Genomic DNA, 19,216 nt, shown 5'->3' with positions numbered 1-19,216 from the left:
AAAATTCTACCATTTGAAGTGATGTTTTGCTCATTGGCATATTGAAATATAGACTTCCGGTAACTTGCAGTAAACCATAAAATGAAGATATTGCTTTAATAATACCACTCAAAATACATGTACAGTTCCCTACCAAGGTCACTCTGGTATAGATTAGGGGGAGCAAATTTGTATGCTAGGGCCTTATTTTTTAACTGTACAGATGGGTCGTCACTTGTGAATTAAGTCATTCATATAAAATTGTTGAAAAGTACAATACTTTATTATTGTTAATGATAAATAACCACCCATTTCAATCATGGAGACAAGAATTACATGTTGAATAGTTTTGTATTTTATAATTTGCAGATGAATGAATAAATGTTTAAGATAATTGCATGTGTACTGCACACAGGGAGAGATTGTTAAATATTTAAATTAGTTGATTGTGTCACTCTTAATGGCGTGTTTGCTGCATTTGTACAAAATACACAGCTTACAGCGAATAAATAAATCAATCCATTATTTAATATGGTAAATACAGTACATTAAAACATGTAACCAATTTTCAAAACGCGGTTTTAAAAAATATAATAAATTCCAAAGTAAAGGCGACCCTAGACAACCCCTATGTAACCCCCCCCCCCCACTCCATCCGACAATATCGCGAGAGTATTGAACGAAGCCCCCACCGCGGGGCAGTCAGATTGTGGACCAAGTGGGTCGAGAGGCTCGGCTACTTGCGGCGGGTACGCGGGTGGGACGCCTAACAACAACCACGGGGCCATGTTGCCCCTCGCTCACTTTTCGAACCATTAACGAAACGTCGTGGACCTCAACACGCTTGCGTCCCAACCACTCCCCCCTCCTGTTCTTCCACCACCGGTACCAGCACCACGAGCAGCAGCAGCAACAGTGGTCCATGGAAGAAGAACAAGGAGCGGAAAGGAGTGACACCGCTCGGCTAACAAACGGAGGGAGAACCGAGAAGCCGCAACGGTGATGGGTTCTCGTTTTCCACTGTGACTTGGACAAAACAACAGCAAAACACCCACGGATAGCACTGCTTCCCTTCCTGTGCTCCTCAATTTCTTCGTGAAATGCTTGCCCTGTCGTCGTCTCGGCCGTCGAGCAGCCTGCGGGCCGCGGCTCGCCTCACCGAGCCCAAATCTGGGAAGTAGCTAGCTGCCTGCTAGCCAGCCTCATCGTTGCCCGATGCTTCCAGCGCATCCACGGGGGACAACGCCAGCCCTTTCGCCGCGAGCTATTGTTTGACCACCGGGTCGTTTTGAGATGTGATGCTTTGGCGTGGTGGAGAAAGGGAGTTAAATCATCGCTGCGAAAAAATGCACAGTGGAAACACAACAACCGGGATCCCGCCGAGGTGCTAGAGGAGAGGAGCGAGGTTACCGACAACAGCTGCCCCACTGTCTCCCGCTCCCCGGGGTCAGATTTGGACACCGACCGCCACATTTCCCCTCCACTAATACTGTCTCTCCTCCCCATCCTCGTCATTGACATGCTCCTCGGATGAAGGAGAAAATATGGATAAGCTAACCATCATTTCAGGATGCCTGTTTTTGGCGGCGGATATATTTGCAATAGCCAGCATTGCAAACCCAGACTGGATCAACACCGGCGAGTCAGCAGGTAAGTGGGAGTTCTGGTTGCCTTTTTGTTCGATGTCTGAGCTGCATAACTGCGTTTATCAACATATATTTATTTATCATTAACTCCTTTCATTTATGTGCAATTGAGATCAGTGGCTGTCTAAATTTTACCACTTAAAAATAATACAGTATCTCTTCCAATGTGTTACGTTCTTGTATATAAAGCCAAGTGCAAACAAAAGGTTCAAAGGACTGTTTTCACTCGTTCACACTCGTTCACAAGTTCAGCCAAAGTCTCGGTTATACCACCTTTAATTGTATTTTTAGGTTAAAAAAACATGTAATACAATGAGTCAATTTAAATAATCAGAGCAATAAAAGTACAATAAGATCCAGTTAACATATACACAAATATCAATGTCATTTATTTAAAGTTTTTACTTAATTAAAAACTAAATACATGTGAAAGGTCATCATAAGTTCAATTTGTGTAGATATTAATTTTATTTTTTCGAGACACATTTTCCAAGTCAATGTCCTCATCCTTACCAAGCCCCTTCCAAAATTCTGACATAAACTTTTCATGGCCCGAAGGGGCGAATTACAAGATCGCTGCATGGAACCATATTTATTTATTTATTTATTTATCTACAGTAAGAGGTCCATCTTAGCCAATGGGATGCCAGAAAGTGAAAAGTATGTTACGCCCAGGAAACTTGAAGGTGCAAGTAGCAGCCCATACTGTATTTTTATCTTTATCTTGAAATTTCTTTCGTATGATGAGGCAATATTTTCCTGTTGAAGAGATCGTTCGTAAGTAAACATACAACTAAAGACCTATAACCTTCTCAAAAATCCACATTGTGTACAATCTTGTAGAAACTCCTCAGATGACATGGAGTGCAGTGAGTGACCACCACGACTTGTCGAGTCTTGACATTGTCCTCACGTCAGCGTGATATCCTCGGGCAATAACACTCGAGGCTGATTTCCTGTGCTGAGCCATTGTTGCTGCAGTGTGATTCTTGGCAGCTTCGCCTAACGACTGCGCCCTCCATACCCGCCACTTAAAGTGGACGTCACTCTCCAGAGCCTCAACCCCTGATTCACTCTGGGCGCTGACACATGAGCTCGTCTGAAAACTGCAAAATCACATGTGTCAAAATTAAGGCCCATGGGTCAAATCTGGCCTGCCACATCATTTTATTCGGCCGGCGAAAGCCAATCAAGCTTGAGAAATTCCATGATGCTTGCTAAAGTCCAAAAGAAAATTTCAAATTGTCCCATGTAAACCCCAATAAGAGACATTATTTTTTACTTCAGATTTAAAAACAACATAGATGGTTTGAAAGGGGAGTAAAAGAAGTGATTTTCAGAAAACAACTAAATCCTTCATTAAACCGGTTTGGTGGGGTGAGGTTCATTTTGGATCGTTCATTCAATAGGCAAAATAGGATTAGTAATACTGATGAGGTGATACCAGTCGAAGTGGGGCAATCAGGCCAGTTGTTAGTCAGAACGATATGAACTATCAGTGGAGCAGCTGCAGGGAGTAGTCCTCGGCTCCCCCCCAACCTGAGAGCAGGGACCTATCATAGCAGAGTCCGGCACCGCCATGTCTGGACAGTAGGGATATATATATATAGGGCCTAAACTACCAGTAAGACTTTAGTTTGCTGACAAAGTTTCTTGGATAAGAAGCGAAACGTCCTACACATTCAAAAAAGTACAGATGACGGCTGAATAAACCTTTTCATCGATGGACCACTCCTGTACGACTGAGAGCTTACACAGATTTAAAGGACAGCCGACACAATGTTTCCTAACTGACATCAGAAAAACGCTTTATAGCAGAGGTCTCAAAACTCGCGGCCCGCAGGCCAACTGCGGCCCCCGAAAGAATATTTTGCGGCCCGCCTCGACATGAAAAATTAATGGTAGTGCGGCCCGCATGTTTGATATGAATGAAACTTGTGCGTGGAGCTGAACAAACCAAGGAACAAACCAAGGAACAAACCAAGGAACAAACCACCATTTTGGAGCTACAGAGGGAATTTAATCACAGATTTGCAGACTTCAAGACGCACAAAGCCACATTTCAAATTTTTGCCAACCCATTCTCTTTTAATGTGCAAGATGCCCCTCATGTGTTCCAAATGGAGTTCTGTGACCTCCAGTGCCACTCTGCACTCAAAGCCAAGTTCAGGGATGTGAATGGAAAAACAGACAAGCTTGGGCAATGTTTGAGAGTTAACCCACAGCTTTCCCGAATGTTCAAGCGGACCATATGTCTTTTTGGGAGCACATACTTATGTGAGAAGCTCTTCTCCACCTTGAACTTCAATAAGTCCAACTACAGGTCCAGACTTACTGATGAGCATCTTCAAGCCCTACTCAGAGTGTCCACTGCCTCCTCCCTCAAGCCAAATGTGGCTCGGCTTTGTGAAAAGAAGCGCTGCCAGGTCTCTAGCAGCAAGAAGTAGGCAAGAGAAGCCATGTTTAGGACAGTTCATGTTCAATATTTTATTTATGTTCAGAAAGTTAAAGGTTAAAGTACTGTGAATACAGACATTTATTAATTATTACTTTATTAAAATAATTAGTTTCCTGTTTTTTTTTTTTCAGTCGTCTGTATCTGCCTTATGATCATCATAATTATTTTATTTATTTATTACTGGTTAATTTATTTTTTATTCATTTTTCCATTTATTCATTTAATTCATATTTTGTGTGTTAAAAATAAAGATTTTTAGAACATTGGAATGTTTTATTTGTGCTTTTCTTGCGAAAATCCTGATGCGGCCCAGCCTCACCCAGACTCTGCCTCCAGCGGCCCCCGGGTAAATTGAGTTTCAGACCCCTGCTTTATAGCATCTAAAATACCCAAAACACGCAGGCTGATATTTTTAGTCAAATGCAAAACATCAATAAAAATAACTTAAAGTGTCCCAAAACTACTTCAAAATGACCCCGGAAATTGCGTTTCAGAAGGTCCCGCCCCCGTGTTCGTGACGTCGCGCCATGACGTCTTCGCCTTGCTCTAGAATCAAAATAATGCCTTCAGATTCTGAAAAGATGCTTTCTTGTTACTCATCCAGTTATGAATATAATTCAAATAGTTCTGAAGAGGAAAGCATACATGTTTGCAATCGAAAAAAGAAGTACTTGCGTATCACTTCGAGCCATCCGGACACCAATGTAGCGTCCCAGAAAATGCACAAGATGGCGCACAAGCTCTGTTGTAAATGGGCTGATTTGTCTGCTGGGAATTTGTGTCAACAAGAATCAAATACAGTGGTACCTCAGTTCTCGAACGCCTCACAGTTCGAACAAATCGGAGTTCGAACAAAATATTCGAGATATTCTTGCTTCGTAGTTCGCCAATACGGCGCGTGAGTGCGTACGCGAGGGTGGGGTGCTGAGCGGCGTACGGGTGTATCGCTCTCTCCGTGACCAACTGTTATCGCTTGCAGACGATCTGCGTTTTACTCTAGCGTTTAATATCACCTATATATAGGGGCTAAAACGAAGAGTTTTAGCCCCTAATCATGCCTCCAAAGAAAGTAAGTGCTGCTAAAAGTGACAAAAGAAAAGTAGTGCGTACAACTATTGCATTTAAGAGAAATAATCACAAAATATGAAGGAGGTGTGCGAGTGTCTGATCTGGCTAGGGAATACAGCATGGCGAAATCTACGATCAGTAGGATCTTAAAGAATAAGGAGGCTGTGAAATCTAGTGATGTGGCTGTGGGAGTGAGAGCACGTGTCATTGGATAGATATTTTAAGAGAAAAGAACATTCTGTAGCCGAGTCATCCGTAGCTGTCACGTTCCGAGCGAGAGTGACGGCAGCTGACTCGTCGGAACGTAGTGGAAGTTTGGGATCCCAAAGCAGACACGTACTCACCAAGCAGGATGTTTATTCACAAATAAAAGAAAACACAGCGAGTAAGAAGGCAGGGGGTGATCCGACCTGCTTACTACACCAAAAAGCAAATGGGACACGAGGGTGCAAAATTACGCAATCCCGGAAGATGACATAAATTTACGGGACGCAGGGAAAATACCTCGGACCGGATGCACTCGCGCATCGAAGGAAGAGTCAAGGTACGGTGGCGAGTTGAGTCAATCATCCGGCATTTCGAACAGGGTCCTGGAACGAATTATGGTCGAGAACCGAGGTATCACTGTAGTAGTCTCTGTGCAACACACAACGATTCACCATCACGTTATTTATGTGTTTTCCTTCTAATTTCGCCATCAACACGAAGTTTTCAGACCAAACAAAGTACCCAAAATGCATTGTGTGTCGCTTTCTCAGTCTGGGGCGTTCCTGACGTGACGTCATGTCAGGCATCGTCATCAACTCGTTTACGTTTTAAGACTCACGCTGAATATTCCGGGAGTCTTAAAACGTAAAATATAGCTATATGCCGTCGAATCTTTGTAAAATACGCGCAGTAGAAGTAATTTGAAGTGATTTTACAAATCATGGACACAACTTGTCCGGAGGCGTCGATTGTCCTTTAACTACAATGCGTCTCACGGGCAAAAAAAACGTAGTTTGACACCTTTGTGCTAAATCATATCCAAGAAGAGACTAGCTCCTTCTTTTCACATTACGACCTGAGACCGATGACATGAAGCGTGTTTTTTGTTTCGTTTTGTTTTTTTTGTTGTTTCAAATCAGCCGAAACATTTTACCTACACATGATCTTTACAGTTAAACATTGCACATCTTTCTTCTTGTTTTTGGCAGTGGTCGGAATTTTGGCTGAATGTTAACCTCAGATAAGCGCAAGAAATGGATTTATTCCAAACAATGCTGTCAAACTTGTGGAATTCAATCAATGTCATGCTATGTCAATAAGAAACAAGAGGATTGTGTGTGCCGGAAGCACTTGTGGCGAATGGCAGCGGGTAGGACACAATGGATTCAGTGTCATCTCATTTGCTCCATAATTAGGAGAAAAATATTTCGAACCTAATTGGGTATGGGGGGTACCTCGTGTACAAAACAAAGTAAAAAAAAGTTCATGCCAGTCCTTCTGGCAGCAACTTCGGTACGGTTGACATCACATTTGACAATATTTCGACGGTCATAAGTGCTCAGTAAGCTGCAGTCCTAAAAAGGGTCATTTTTACTGTGGGCATTGTTGTATTGCTGCACCATTTGACTCATTAAATTTGACAGCAAACTTCGACTAGGGATGGCTATAAGCACTGATGATTCATCAGTACTATTTTTTTATGATATGGGAAATGTCCAAATGTTCTGACCGCTGCTTTTTATGCCATTATTGCATCGAGCCAAATGTTGCCTGCATGAAGCAATCACTTTCAAAAGCAATCGATCAACAATGACTTCCTGCGTGGTGGTAAGCAATCATTTCGTCCACAATGAAGCCCATTTATAGCTTTGACTCTCTTTGCATGAAGTGAAAGATGTTTTTCAGCTGCCTTGGGACTATCGTAGAAGGGTTCATTTGCAATCCATCAGATTGCACTTTGAAAGTTGCATCCCCTACCCTGATTTGTTTTCAATTAAAAACTCAATAGTTCCCCACCTCCATCCTTGTAATGCTTGCACTGCGATGAGAAGAAAGGAGCGTCAGCGCAGAGCGCCGATGCGTCTGTGGAACTGTTGCGGCTTGGAATTGAAGTGGATCATTGGACGGAAGCTGTGAGACAATCTCTTTTTGTCAATTGATGCTACAGCTTCGGGTTTGCTTTCAACATTTAGCTTGTAGCAGACGTGCTCATTTCACTGTGACGTCCCAGATGCACTCCGGAAAGGTGTGTCCAGAATTTGTAAAATCACCTCAAATGACTTCTTCTGAGCTTATTTTACAAAGATTCCACCGCATATAGCTCTATTTTACGTTTTAAGACTCACACTGAATATTCAGGAAGTCTTGTTTTCCATTTGATGACGATCCCCTATGTGACGTCACATTCGGAACACCCCTAACTGAGAAAGCGACACACAATGCATTTTGCGGTACTTTGTTTGGTCTGAAAACTTCGTGTTGATGGCGAAATTAGTAGGAAAACACATAATGCGATGGTGAATTGTTGTGTATTGCACCAAGACTATTATTTGATATTCGCTAACACAAATTCCCAGCAGACAAATCAGCCCATTTCCAACGGAGCTTGGGCGCCATCTTTTGCATTTTCTGGGACACTACATGCTGTCATTGATGGCTCGAATTGATATGGGAGGACTCCTTTAATCGATTGCAAACAATTATGCTTTCCTCTTCAGAACTATTTGAATAATATTCATAACTGGATGAGTAACAAAAAAGCATCATCTCAGAATCTGAACTCCGTGAGCCCATTGTTTTGTTTTTTGAGCAAGGCAAGACGACTTAGCGTGATGTCACGAACTGGGGGCGGGACTTTCTGAAAATCACCAGTTTCGAGCTGATTTGTGGCAGATTTTGGACACTTTAAGTCATTTTATTGGTGTTTTGCATTTGACTAAAAATATCAGCCTGCGTGTTTTGGGTGTTTTAGATGCTATAAAACATTTTTCTGATGTCAGTTAGGAAACAAAAAAATGGTGTCGGTTGTCCTTTAAGATTGAATGACTGTCTGTGTCTTTTGTGTTGTGTCACATTATTTATTTAGTTTTATTTTCATGTTTTGACTTCAAGATGGCGCCCGCAAGAGTGGCTGCCTTTACAGCAGCTCTGTACTTTGTTTTTGTACTTCTTCCGTTCCTATCCTCTTACTGTCATCACTTTGCTGCTGTGAAATTTAAATTTCTCCACTGCGAGACTAATAAAGGCTAATCCAATCTAATCGATTTGGATTGCTATGGTAAGAGGCTTTTGATATCTCAACAAAAAATATTTAATGACCTTTTTTTTGACTACCGAACCAATTTTTGTTTTGCCTCAATTCATAAAAACTTGACAGGCATTTGTTAAATCCTAATTAACCGGAAGACATTTTTCATGAAATTTGTGAAATTAGGAACCAAAAAAAGTATTTTGTTTGTGCCCCAATTTATACTTGTTGTTAAAGCCCCTCGCTTTCAAGAAAGCAGCCGCCAGCTTGTGTTCTTTCTGCCCACCACGCATTTCAGTAGCGCCTTTGACTCATCCCGCCAGAGTTTACAAACAGCAGTGCCCTCAATGCCCCACTAATGATCGCACCATCATGCTGAGGATGAGCAGTTACTGCAGCCATTTCCTCTCATTTGGACCAACGCATGGCGAGAGCTTTATTTATTTATTTATTTATTTATTTAATCCAAGTGAGTTAAATTGCAGACTAGAAGAAGGGCATAATGTCGGCACAAAGGTTAACAGAGGACCAACTATCGTTGGAAATTGTCTGTAAACTAGCAATGCCGAAGTAATGCAGGCCATATCTGCTGCTGAATGGCACACATTTTCTCAGTTGGTGATACTAACAAGGTAGGGGCGTGTGCATGCAACGAAAGTGAACAATGTTAAAAACTCCTTCCAAATTTTTGGGGATGTGTAGTTGAACATTTTGTTGGTTGATTTCTTATTTGACTCATTTTGTGCTCTATACTGTACAAACAAATATGTATGTTATAGTGTATAATAGTTGAGTTTGAATGACTTGGGACTTTTTGATCGCCTATTTTGTCAGTTAGGAAGAAGCCTGGCTGTCCAGATGACAATTTCAGTATTATGTTTAACTGTTTTGCATTTCCATCTTTGGACACTGTGCAGTAGAAGCTGCAGCGGTGGCGGCACCCCCATGATTTGTCTACGTTTAGTAATTATGTGTGACGGATAACCCATTAATTGAAAACACGAGCTGGCATGAAGTGTGCACTGCACTAATCTGCTTTTGCGTCGTCAGGGAGAAATTCCCCTTTAGGTGCAAGCTAATTGAATCCCGCCATCGAGAGTGACCGCGCCATTGCCAGTGAGCAATGTTCTTAGCACTGACTGCTGACACTTTTGCTGCAGTGCTGCTCTTCCTCATTTCAGTACCCGAGGCCACACCTTTGTCCCTTGGTCTGATCTAATCTGGTCATGTTTGGCACCCCAGCTTCAATTTGCAAGAAGATGACAGTTTCAAGGGGCTGTTTGCTTGCATTTTTGCTATGAAACAAAATTATGCATCCATCAATTTTCTAATCCGCTCATCCTCACAAGGGTTCTGGGCGTGTTTTCTTTTGGCCAGTAGGAAGGGTACACCCTGAACTGATTGCTAAATACAGAGCACACATAGACAAACATCCAATCAGCCTCACAATCACACATGAGGACAATTTTGAGCTTTTCATCAACCTGTCACGCATGTTTTGGGAATGTGGGAGAAAACCGGAGTTCCCAGAGAAAACTCACACAGGAAGGCAAGAGCCGGACTCGAACCGTGCACCTTTGCAGTGGGAGGCGGATGTGGTAACCGGGCATACACTTTGTCGCCCTTCACTACAAATTCGTGGATTAACTCATTCACTGCCAGACGATGGGCAAAAATGTGTCCACTCCAGTGCCATGGTTGTCGTTTTCACTCATATTCCAGTACTCACAGAATATTGGGCATTAGGACTACATAAAAATCAATGCAGTGTAAGAAACCTTAGACTCTCTTCTTTCATCAGAAAAAAGAGTCAGTTCCCAAATTATATGGGTCTGGAGTTATATGAGGTGCAAGTGGAGGCGGCTGTACAAAAGGCAAATGCTGCCCCCTCGTGGAAGGGAAAAAAACATTGCCACAGGTCTGACCAGCGCTTTATCAGCACAATATAAAAAAATAATAATTACCTGCCCGTCTGTAATCTTTCTTTCACCTCCCCCCCTTCCCCAAAAAAAATAAAATCCCAGCCACTATTTGTATCTTTGTTGATATCTCAAGTGGGTTGAATTAAAACGTGATTTCCCCATCCAGGTGCCCTCACAGTTGGTCTCGTTCGACAATGTCAGACCATCCACGGACGGGACCGGACTTGCATCCCTCCCCGGTTGCCCCCTGAGTGGGTCACCACTCTGTTCTTCATAATCATGGGCATCATCTCCCTCACTGTCACCTGTGGACTCCTCGTGGCATCACACTGGCGCCGAGAGGCCACCAAGTACGCCCGCTGGATTGCCTTCACTGGCAGTAAGTGAGCTGGCTGCACATCGAGAGTTGATTTTGCTTCGCTGAACTCGTTCGCTGTCAGCATATTCTTCCCCGAAGCTTTCCCCACTTTGCTCCATCTCACTGAATCCGCCTTGATATATCGTTTACAGAACTGTCTGGGCTACTTGAGTAAATATATATTCCCACCGTGGTATTTTTAGGTTCCTTCAAATTGATTAAATTATGCTCTTCTGAGTCTCCCAGAGAGAAAAGTGTTGTGATGAATGTTTTATCCCTATTCTCCTGACGTTTTTAACTCATTCGCTGCCAGACAATGTGCAGAAATGTGTCCACTCCATTCTGTGCCAGGGTTTTTGTCATTTTCATTCAGATTGCAGGACTCACAGAATATTGCATTTTCAGAATCAGAATACCTTTATTCGTCCCGCAATGGGGAAATTTGCAGTCCACAGCAGCAATTGAAGAGGGATGGGGTTGGGATGGGAGTGAAAGGATAGAAAACAAGATATTCTAAGCATAACAAAATAAAAATGTCAACTGTATACTGTGCAAATGTAGATGTGCAAAAACCGTTCTATAAACAAGACTGTACATAGTGCAGAATTTATTGTTGAGAGTAACACCCAGGTACTTGTAGGAGGTCACCCTCTCAATGTCACGAACCCTGGATGTTCAATGGTGCAGGTGAGGATTGTTTCCTGCAGAAGTCCACCACCAGCTCCTTGGTTTTCCCGGTGTTGATCTGGAGGTGATTCTGCTGGCACCAGTCCACAAAGTCCTTTGTCAGTCCCCTGTACTCCCTATCGTCCCATTTTATGACTACATAAACATTCAATACAGCATTAGAAACCTTACTCTCTTCTTCCGTCGGAAAAAAAAGATCAATTCCAAACTTATATGTGTCTGGAGTTATCTGAGCTTGAAATAGGGGCGGCTGGACAAAATACAAGACAATACCTATTGGTTTATATCGCGCTTTAACAACAGCTGAAGCTGGACCAAAGCGTTAACATGGACAAACTGCAAATGCTGCCCCCTCGTGGAAGGGAAAAACATTGCCAGAGGTTTGACCAGTGCTTTATCTGCACCCCCTGCAAGAAAAGCCAAAAACCGAACAAAGTCGGAAATGGCACTCCACGTCACACTTTTCAATTCCCGACTAAATTCGGGAATGGCAGTGAATGACTTAATAATCCAAAAGTCAGTCTTTATTTTTGGATGCCATATACAGGTAAAATCCGAGTTACGACCGGGTTCCGTTATGACAAAACCGTCGTAAGTCAAACTGCCGTGAATCGAAAAAGTATTCAAAATGGCTGACACGAGGATCACATGATCATAACAAATGATGACACGCTGGCATTTATCCTATATATTTATATTTATATTTATATTTATCCTATACGACAGGATAGTATACGATGTCAATATGTTGTTTTTAAAGCAACGTTTTGTATAGAATACTATTATATACCAAAATGTTGACAGTTCATTTATAAATCTTATGACTTTTAGTGTCATTTTAATCATTTTATATTTCGTATTATCGATCTTTATTACTGTGTCGACGCACACGCTTTCTGTTGACCCAAATCCGCAGGGCTTCCCACGCATGCGAGCTGTAAAAAAAAAACAGCTGTCCAAAAATCGCTCTCCCTGCTAACGAAGAAGCCAGAAGAGGTCACCTGTCTCAAAGAGGCGGCGGCGCCGACCGTGAGCCCGACACAGGCTGGAGAAAATTGTTGTACGCGTTTGTTACGAAACAGTTACTTTGTATCATCATTTTGTGCAATGCTGCTCAGGCATATAAACATCCTACTTGCAGGATATTGTCACGTTCGGATTGACAGCGGGGGGTGGGGCCACGCCTCCCCGCTTCCTTCTTCGGGACAGCGGGTATGAAAACAGGACGCTGTCAACGTGTATTTGTACTTTGCATTACCCTGGACTTTGTTTTCGGTGCTTGGTCCGAACCCCTCTCCTCCTACCTCACATCCCGTAATCCTTTTGGGATTGTTCCGTTTCTGCACCACCGTGTGCGAGTTGCTTCTGACCATTGTCGGGCTTCCCATTGCCCGTCCGCCCCACTCGTCGTTTTTATTATTCTTTATTTTTGATTATTCCCCTGGTCCTTATTTTGGGACCAGTGCTTTGTGTTGTAGCTTAATAAATCATCCTGCACGGACCTCTGTCTCTGTCGCGTTGCTGGCTGTAGTGGTGGCAGCCATAGAATAAAAAAAAAGTCTGGCGGTCGTGGTCGTAAGTACGGGTGGTCGTCATTCACGCCGGGCGTAAAACGGATATTACCTGTATTTGTGTTCCCCGTTTTGTTTTGCTTGAACATTGCCGCTCTTTGTTTTTTCCGCCACAAAATTCTCCCATTGATGAACTTCTCCATTTCATTGTTTGACAGAGCCTCCACATTCATCGGGCTGTGTGGGTGTTGAATGCTCACTCAGATGAGAGAATAGACAGCCGCAATCACGCTTATGCTGATGACGCCACGGCGTAGCATGGATTGCAGCCGTTACATTGTTAGACTGACGGATGACTTTTATATTGCTGACGTCCATGTTTGACGGACTCCGACTACCTCCCTAGTGATTTTCATGTCAGATAAAAAGCTGAGAAGTAGCTTTTTATTTCTGAAATAACACCTAAAACAAGTCAAATCTATGTTCCGAGACCATCATCGAGCAGTAAAGTTGACGAATCGCTTCACCTAAAAAGATCATCCGAAGGACTATATTTAGTCATGTCAGGCTAGTGTTATCAAAGCTTTTTCATCAGCACAAGTATGTACTACTATCTTGGGTTTTATTTTTCTCCACCATTAAACAAGTAAACACCTAGAAGAGCGAAAGAAAAAAAGAACACCAACTGTTGCCTTGGCGACCACGAGCAATTGCCTTCTCCTGCTGTGCTGCGAGTGGTCAAACAAGACACGGGGTGTACTAACAACAGTATTACAGTAAAATCATTAGTGGCTTAAATGAGAAAACCAGAACCAATGCAATATGTTGTTGTTTTATTTGGGGTGGGGGCGTTGGGACAAAAAGTACAAAGTTCAGTATTGTTCAGTCCACCAACATTTTGTATTTGTCACTGCTTTCCGGGCCATTCCACATAGATGTAGACCCATTAGCGTAAAACTGTTTAAGTACAGTTTAGTTGTATTTAACTTTGCATGACAAAATACTTTAGATTCAATAATTTCTTATGGCGTATTTTGAAATATTTATTTGTTGAAACAAATCCTTGTTTAAAGGACAACTGATACAATTTTTAGTTTCCTAACTGACATATAAAAACGTTTTATAGCATCTAAATCGTGAAGTCACGATAGGTCACACACTGCCATGCTCCAGAATCAAAACAATGGCTTCAGAGAGTTCAGATTGGGAGAAGATGCTTTCTTGTTACTCATCCAGTTATGAATATGATTCAACTAGTTCTGAAGAGGAAAGCATAAATGTTTGCAATCAATTAAAGTCCTTCCGTACCAATTCGAGCCGTCTGGACTCCAATGTAGCGCCCAGAAAATGCACAAGATGGTGCACAAGCTCCGTTGGAAATGGGCTGATTTGTCCGCTGGGAATTTGTGTAAACGTACACCTTCTTTATGCGTGTTACCGCATTTGGTTGCGACACACAACGATTCACCATCGCATTATTTTTGTAGTTTTCCTTCTAATTTCGCGATCAACATGGTGTTTTCAGATGAAAAAATGACCCAAAATGCATTGTGTGTCGCTTGCTCGGTCACGAGCGTTCCCTCCGTGACGTCACTTTGGGGATTGTCATCAACTCGAAAACAAGACTTCCTGAATATTCAGCGCGAGTCTTAAAACGTAAAATATAGCTATATGCGGTGGAATCTTTGTAAAATGCGCTCATTAGAAGTCATTTGAATCGATTTACAGAGTTATAGGCGCAACTCGTCCGGAGGTGTTGGTTGTCCTTGAAGTAAAAAGCAGCCATTTTCTACAGATTCAAACTCTGAGTGTTGTGCGACTATTTTACAGTAAAGTTTTTCATAATGGCGAATCAAACACGTTTTCATGTGTTACTTCGTGTAAAAAGTTTGAACTGCACTGAGCTAAATTAATCTTGTCGAAAATCGATGACTTGGACATTCTTACTGGCCAAGCAGGTAATTAAGGAGGGGCAGAAGGTGGCCAGTCTAGCTAGTCGTTGAACTGGGCTCCGGGCCACAAGTGCTGAATGGAAAGCTTTGTGTGACCCTTGTAGACTATTTCGGTCCACACACTCAAATTTCTCTAGGGTGTGACTTGTGGAAGAAGTGGGCCACTAATACTTGCAAACAATCAACACTCATTCACTGCCAGACTATGTGCAAAAATATGTCCACTCCAGTGCCAGGGTTTTTTTTTTCATTTTCAATCAAATTGCAGGATCCAGAATGTTGAATATTGATTTTAGGACGGTATAAACATTCAATGCAGCGTAAGAGGCGGCCCGGTAGTCGAGTGGTTAGCACTCCGGCTTCACAGTGGAGAGGTCGCCGGTTCGTGTCCCGGTCCGGCCTCACTGTGTGGAGCTTGCAGCGTAAGAAATGTTAGACTCTCTTCTTTCATCAGAAAAAAAGAGTTCATTCCAAAGTTATATGGGTCTGGAATAATATCAGGTGCAAGTGAGGGCAGCTGCCCCCTCATGGGAGGGAAAAGCATTGCCAGAGGTCTGACCAGGGCTTTATCAGCGTGTAAGAAAAACCAAATTCAGGAATGGCGCTCCATGTCATAATTTCAATTACCCAATAAACGGGAATGGCAGTGAATAATATGCGTCCATCATTTTCTTTTTGTCCTCCCTTCTAGAGTTATTATCTGGACAAAACATTTTACAGTTAGCTCAGTCAATAAGATCGTGATGTTCTTCTCCAATTTATTTTTCCTAGCATAAATGTATATGGAGGGTGAACTGGCCAAACAGATGCTCGGCTATCAGCCAGATGTTGCTCATTAACAAACCTGTTAGTGCCTTTCCAAAATAATGAACGTGGTTAACGAGGAGCACGTTGATATGCAGCAGTAATTTGAATTATTTGTCAACAAAGTGTGCTTGTGATGTGCAGGTTGTTGCTCGGGTGAGGTTGACATGTTTTCTCAGAGATGTTGCTCCGGTGTGTTAAGATCCATCTTACCATGTGAGAATCAATAATGCTGAATGTCCCTTTTTGAGAGCTTTAAACCTGCTCACTTGTTTTCATTTTTGAAGCTTGCCGTGGAACATAAAGCTGCTATTGAGGCAGCTAGCCATTTAAACAGCTAATTTAGCATCTGTGGAGCCACATTGAGGGTTGCGGGAATTGAGCTGGAGAATTTGAGGATTAATCCAAAGCCCCCAAACAATGTAATTGTGGCGCGAGACGCTACATTCAATTAGTTTTGAGTCGTATTGTGTATGAACAAGTATTTTGGACACTTCAAGCTCTGACTTTTGACAGTGATTCATGATAGAGTCCCATCTTCTAATGAAGACAAATGAGCATTATGGTAATTCTGCGGTGTACAGAGCCACTCAAAAGTGTAAACATCCACTTGTCTCCATGCACATTTTCAGAACGAATTGCATTTAAGGCCTGACTTCTAAAAAAAGTGTCTTGATCTGTTTTATCTCTCGCTCCTGCAGTGATCCTGTTCTGCATGGCAGCGCTCATCTTCCCCATAGGCTTTTACATCAACGAGGTGGGAGGCCAACCATACAAGCTGCCCAACAACACAGTGGTGGGCTCCTCCTACGTGCTCTTTGTCCTCTCTATCTTCTTCACCATAGTCGGACTGCTGTTCGCCGGCAAAGTTTGTCTTCCGGGCTGAAGGCTGGACTGTGTCTCCCTTTGGACAAACGGAATAATTTGTCGGGGTTGACAGGACACGGAGCCACAAAAAAAAATCTTCGGACGATAAACTCTAGCCAAGATTTTCCGGGACCTGTTGAAGTATTGAACTTCTAAAAGATGACCCAAGATCAAAGTGGTAATGGAGAGCGTGAGTGAGGCGGGCACGCCGCCGTTGTTCATTTCATACGCGGCGTCTCCGTGGCTCTGCTGCAAAGGGTGCCGTTGTCATGGCAACCACAAGGGCTAACGCCTGCCGAGAGCTCTTGAGGACCACGGAAGCCCTTGACTCTTCCTCCTTACGCCGCCCCAGCCCGTTTGGGCCATGTCGGGCCACACGGCCCTTGGCACACATCCGCACTGTCACCAATGTTCCCATGTTTGGGTCCTCTTAACTATTTTTCAGTGTTCTTTTTTCTGTTGTACATTTTTATTGTATTTGCCTTTCCACAGAAGTATTTTGAGTGTGAATGAGGAGGTGCTGACTCTCAACGTGCGTGCATACCACGTCCTTGAGGTCACCTGCGTACACGCCAGCAGAGGAGAATGACACTGAATGCAACACAGCGTCCATTGACTAGCCCAAATGTTTCTCAAACGTAAATGCAATTTTTAATGAACGTGAAAAATACAGTGGTGCCTTGAGGTACGAGGATTAGAAATTGAACAGACATCTGACATCAACTTTTTTCCCCTTGACTTAAGGAATGAAGACTGGTGGCAATGACTCAACTCACTGCGCGATAAGCAGCAGCTCGGCAGATGATATTAAAAAAAAAGATTTAAAGCCATTTAATGCCACACACACTTCAAGTTTAGTGTCAAATTCAACCTCTAACGCAAACAGATTACACTACATATTGTGTATTGAAAATGTCCAAACAGATGCATAAAGAAAGGCACTGCTAGCTAGCTTAATGGATTGGATTTGCCTTTACTAGTCTCACAGTGGAGAAATTTACATTTCACAGCAGCAAAGTTATGAAAGTAGAAAAGCAAAACACAGGAGCTGCTGGAAAGCACATAATTAACACATAATTCTATATCTGGTTCATGTTTTCGATGGGCCGCACAATCAATAAAATTTCAGCATTCAATCATAACACTCGTGATTGAACGCATAATTAATCACATTTGCTTATAAGGGAAACAGGATTTCAGATGTGAGAGTGTTTTGAGCAAGGCCACGGAACACATTCAACTCAGATCTTCCAAGGCACCCCGTCAGGTTCTCTGAATTGTCGACAAACTAGTGTGTATGACGTTATTTCGAAACGAATTTCACTTTCAAGGCAAACACGTTGATTTAAAAAAAATACAACTGTAGAAGTGTTCCAATAGACTGTGAATTGACATCATCCTCTTCTATTTGTTATCACTCTTGTGACCGCTAAGCCACAGCCCACAAGGACGTGCGGTGCGGTGAATGTGATGCTTCAAAGCCGTTTTGAAGGGACTAGTGCAGCTAAATATAGCTCAGAGTATTGACTTCTTTGGACAAAAACAGCTGCAGTTGCATAAGGTGAGAAATCAACTGATGTGGATGTTGACAATCGGTGGTATTCTTCTTAAAGGTCGGCGCAGGAAGGGAGCGCGCAGTGTGCATCTCTCTTTCCCTTTTTTTTTAAGATATGACGACGAAGGCACAAGGGACTGCAGGTCACGTCCGTTTATGAGGCTGCGCCTCAGTGTGCTGTTCTTGAGCTTTGTGAATGGAACACACACACACACTTGCATGTTACACAAAGAGAATTTGTCAGGTGGAAAAACATCCTATTATGAGGCCCCTGAGCTCAACGGTGAAGTTATCAGCAAAAAAACAGGATCGAAACAGTTATATTAATTCATTTAATTCAAGTGAAGGCTAACAGGGAAAGGTCGTTCATCTGAAATACTGCATCGAAACGTTAAATCACCCCAACGACTTCATGAGCACCTGTGTTGCTTTTGCCCTTAGCGTAGCAGTAAGATTTTTAATTTCTGTGTGTGAACAATAGCAAAAAATACAATGAGAAAATAATTATCAATGAAAACTAAAAAAAAACCCACAAAAATTAACAGTTATATTTTAGGAGTTATCAAGATTGCATTTTGCACTAATTTCTTATTCTGCAGTCCAATCGATTATGTAATTGATGTATTGGCAAATGACATTACAAACAGTGGTGTGTGTGTGTGAACACAATCACAAAGCTCAGTCACCAAGTCTTAAGAGTTTTACATTGGTTCCCCTTATCACTTTGGTGGTTCAGTATTGTGCCATGCCCTGTTTTTGTTTGATTATGATGTACAAACACAAAGGCAGGATTTTCTGTATTCGGAAGGACTGTGCATTCAACAGTATAGCTAACAGGAATAGTTGCACCACAAATGTGTAGAGTCAAAAACGGAAAAGAGAACTTCTTACCTCATTGTATTATTTTCAAATGGTGGCAAAGTGTGCCCTGTTAATTTGTCTCTTGCCTTCATCGGATGTCTACACAAAAAGCCTACGGAGATGGGAAAATTATTTATCACTGAATAAAAAGAGGAAACTGGCTGTTTGTGACTGACTGGCAAACGATTGTGTGTCATTGTTGTCACTGAGAGAAAGTCCAACGTGATTGAAGTGGTTTCATGCGTCACTTTTTCATGATTGCGTCCTGAACTCGAAAATCTCGGAAAAATCTTGAAACATCTTTAAAATGTGA

General features: G+C 42.4%; 1 protein-coding gene across 1 annotated transcript; it reads left to right on the top strand.

Annotated features, from left to right (window-relative positions):
* Window positions 1-694: 694 nt before the first annotated feature.
* mosmoa (modulator of smoothened a) lies at window positions 695-19,103 on the top strand. Its single transcript, XM_089019373.1, has 3 exons — window positions 695-1,629; window positions 10,475-10,687; window positions 16,322-19,103. Exons 1-3 carry the CDS (start codon window positions 1,524-1,526, stop codon window positions 16,504-16,506), a joined length of 504 nt encoding a protein of 167 aa, XP_088875499.1. The 5' UTR covers window positions 695-1,523; the 3' UTR covers window positions 16,507-19,103.
* Window positions 19,104-19,216: the final 113 nt, after the last annotated feature.

Source organism: Hippocampus bargibanti, linkage group LG17, assembly GCF_051943395.1.
Source record: "Hippocampus bargibanti isolate YZ-2025 linkage group LG17, ASM5194339v1, whole genome shotgun sequence".
Classification (NCBI taxonomy): domain Eukaryota; kingdom Metazoa; phylum Chordata; class Actinopteri; order Syngnathiformes; family Syngnathidae; genus Hippocampus; species Hippocampus bargibanti.
Note: the sequence above shows the minus strand (reverse complement) of the source record. Positions and strands in the feature narration are given on the sequence as shown.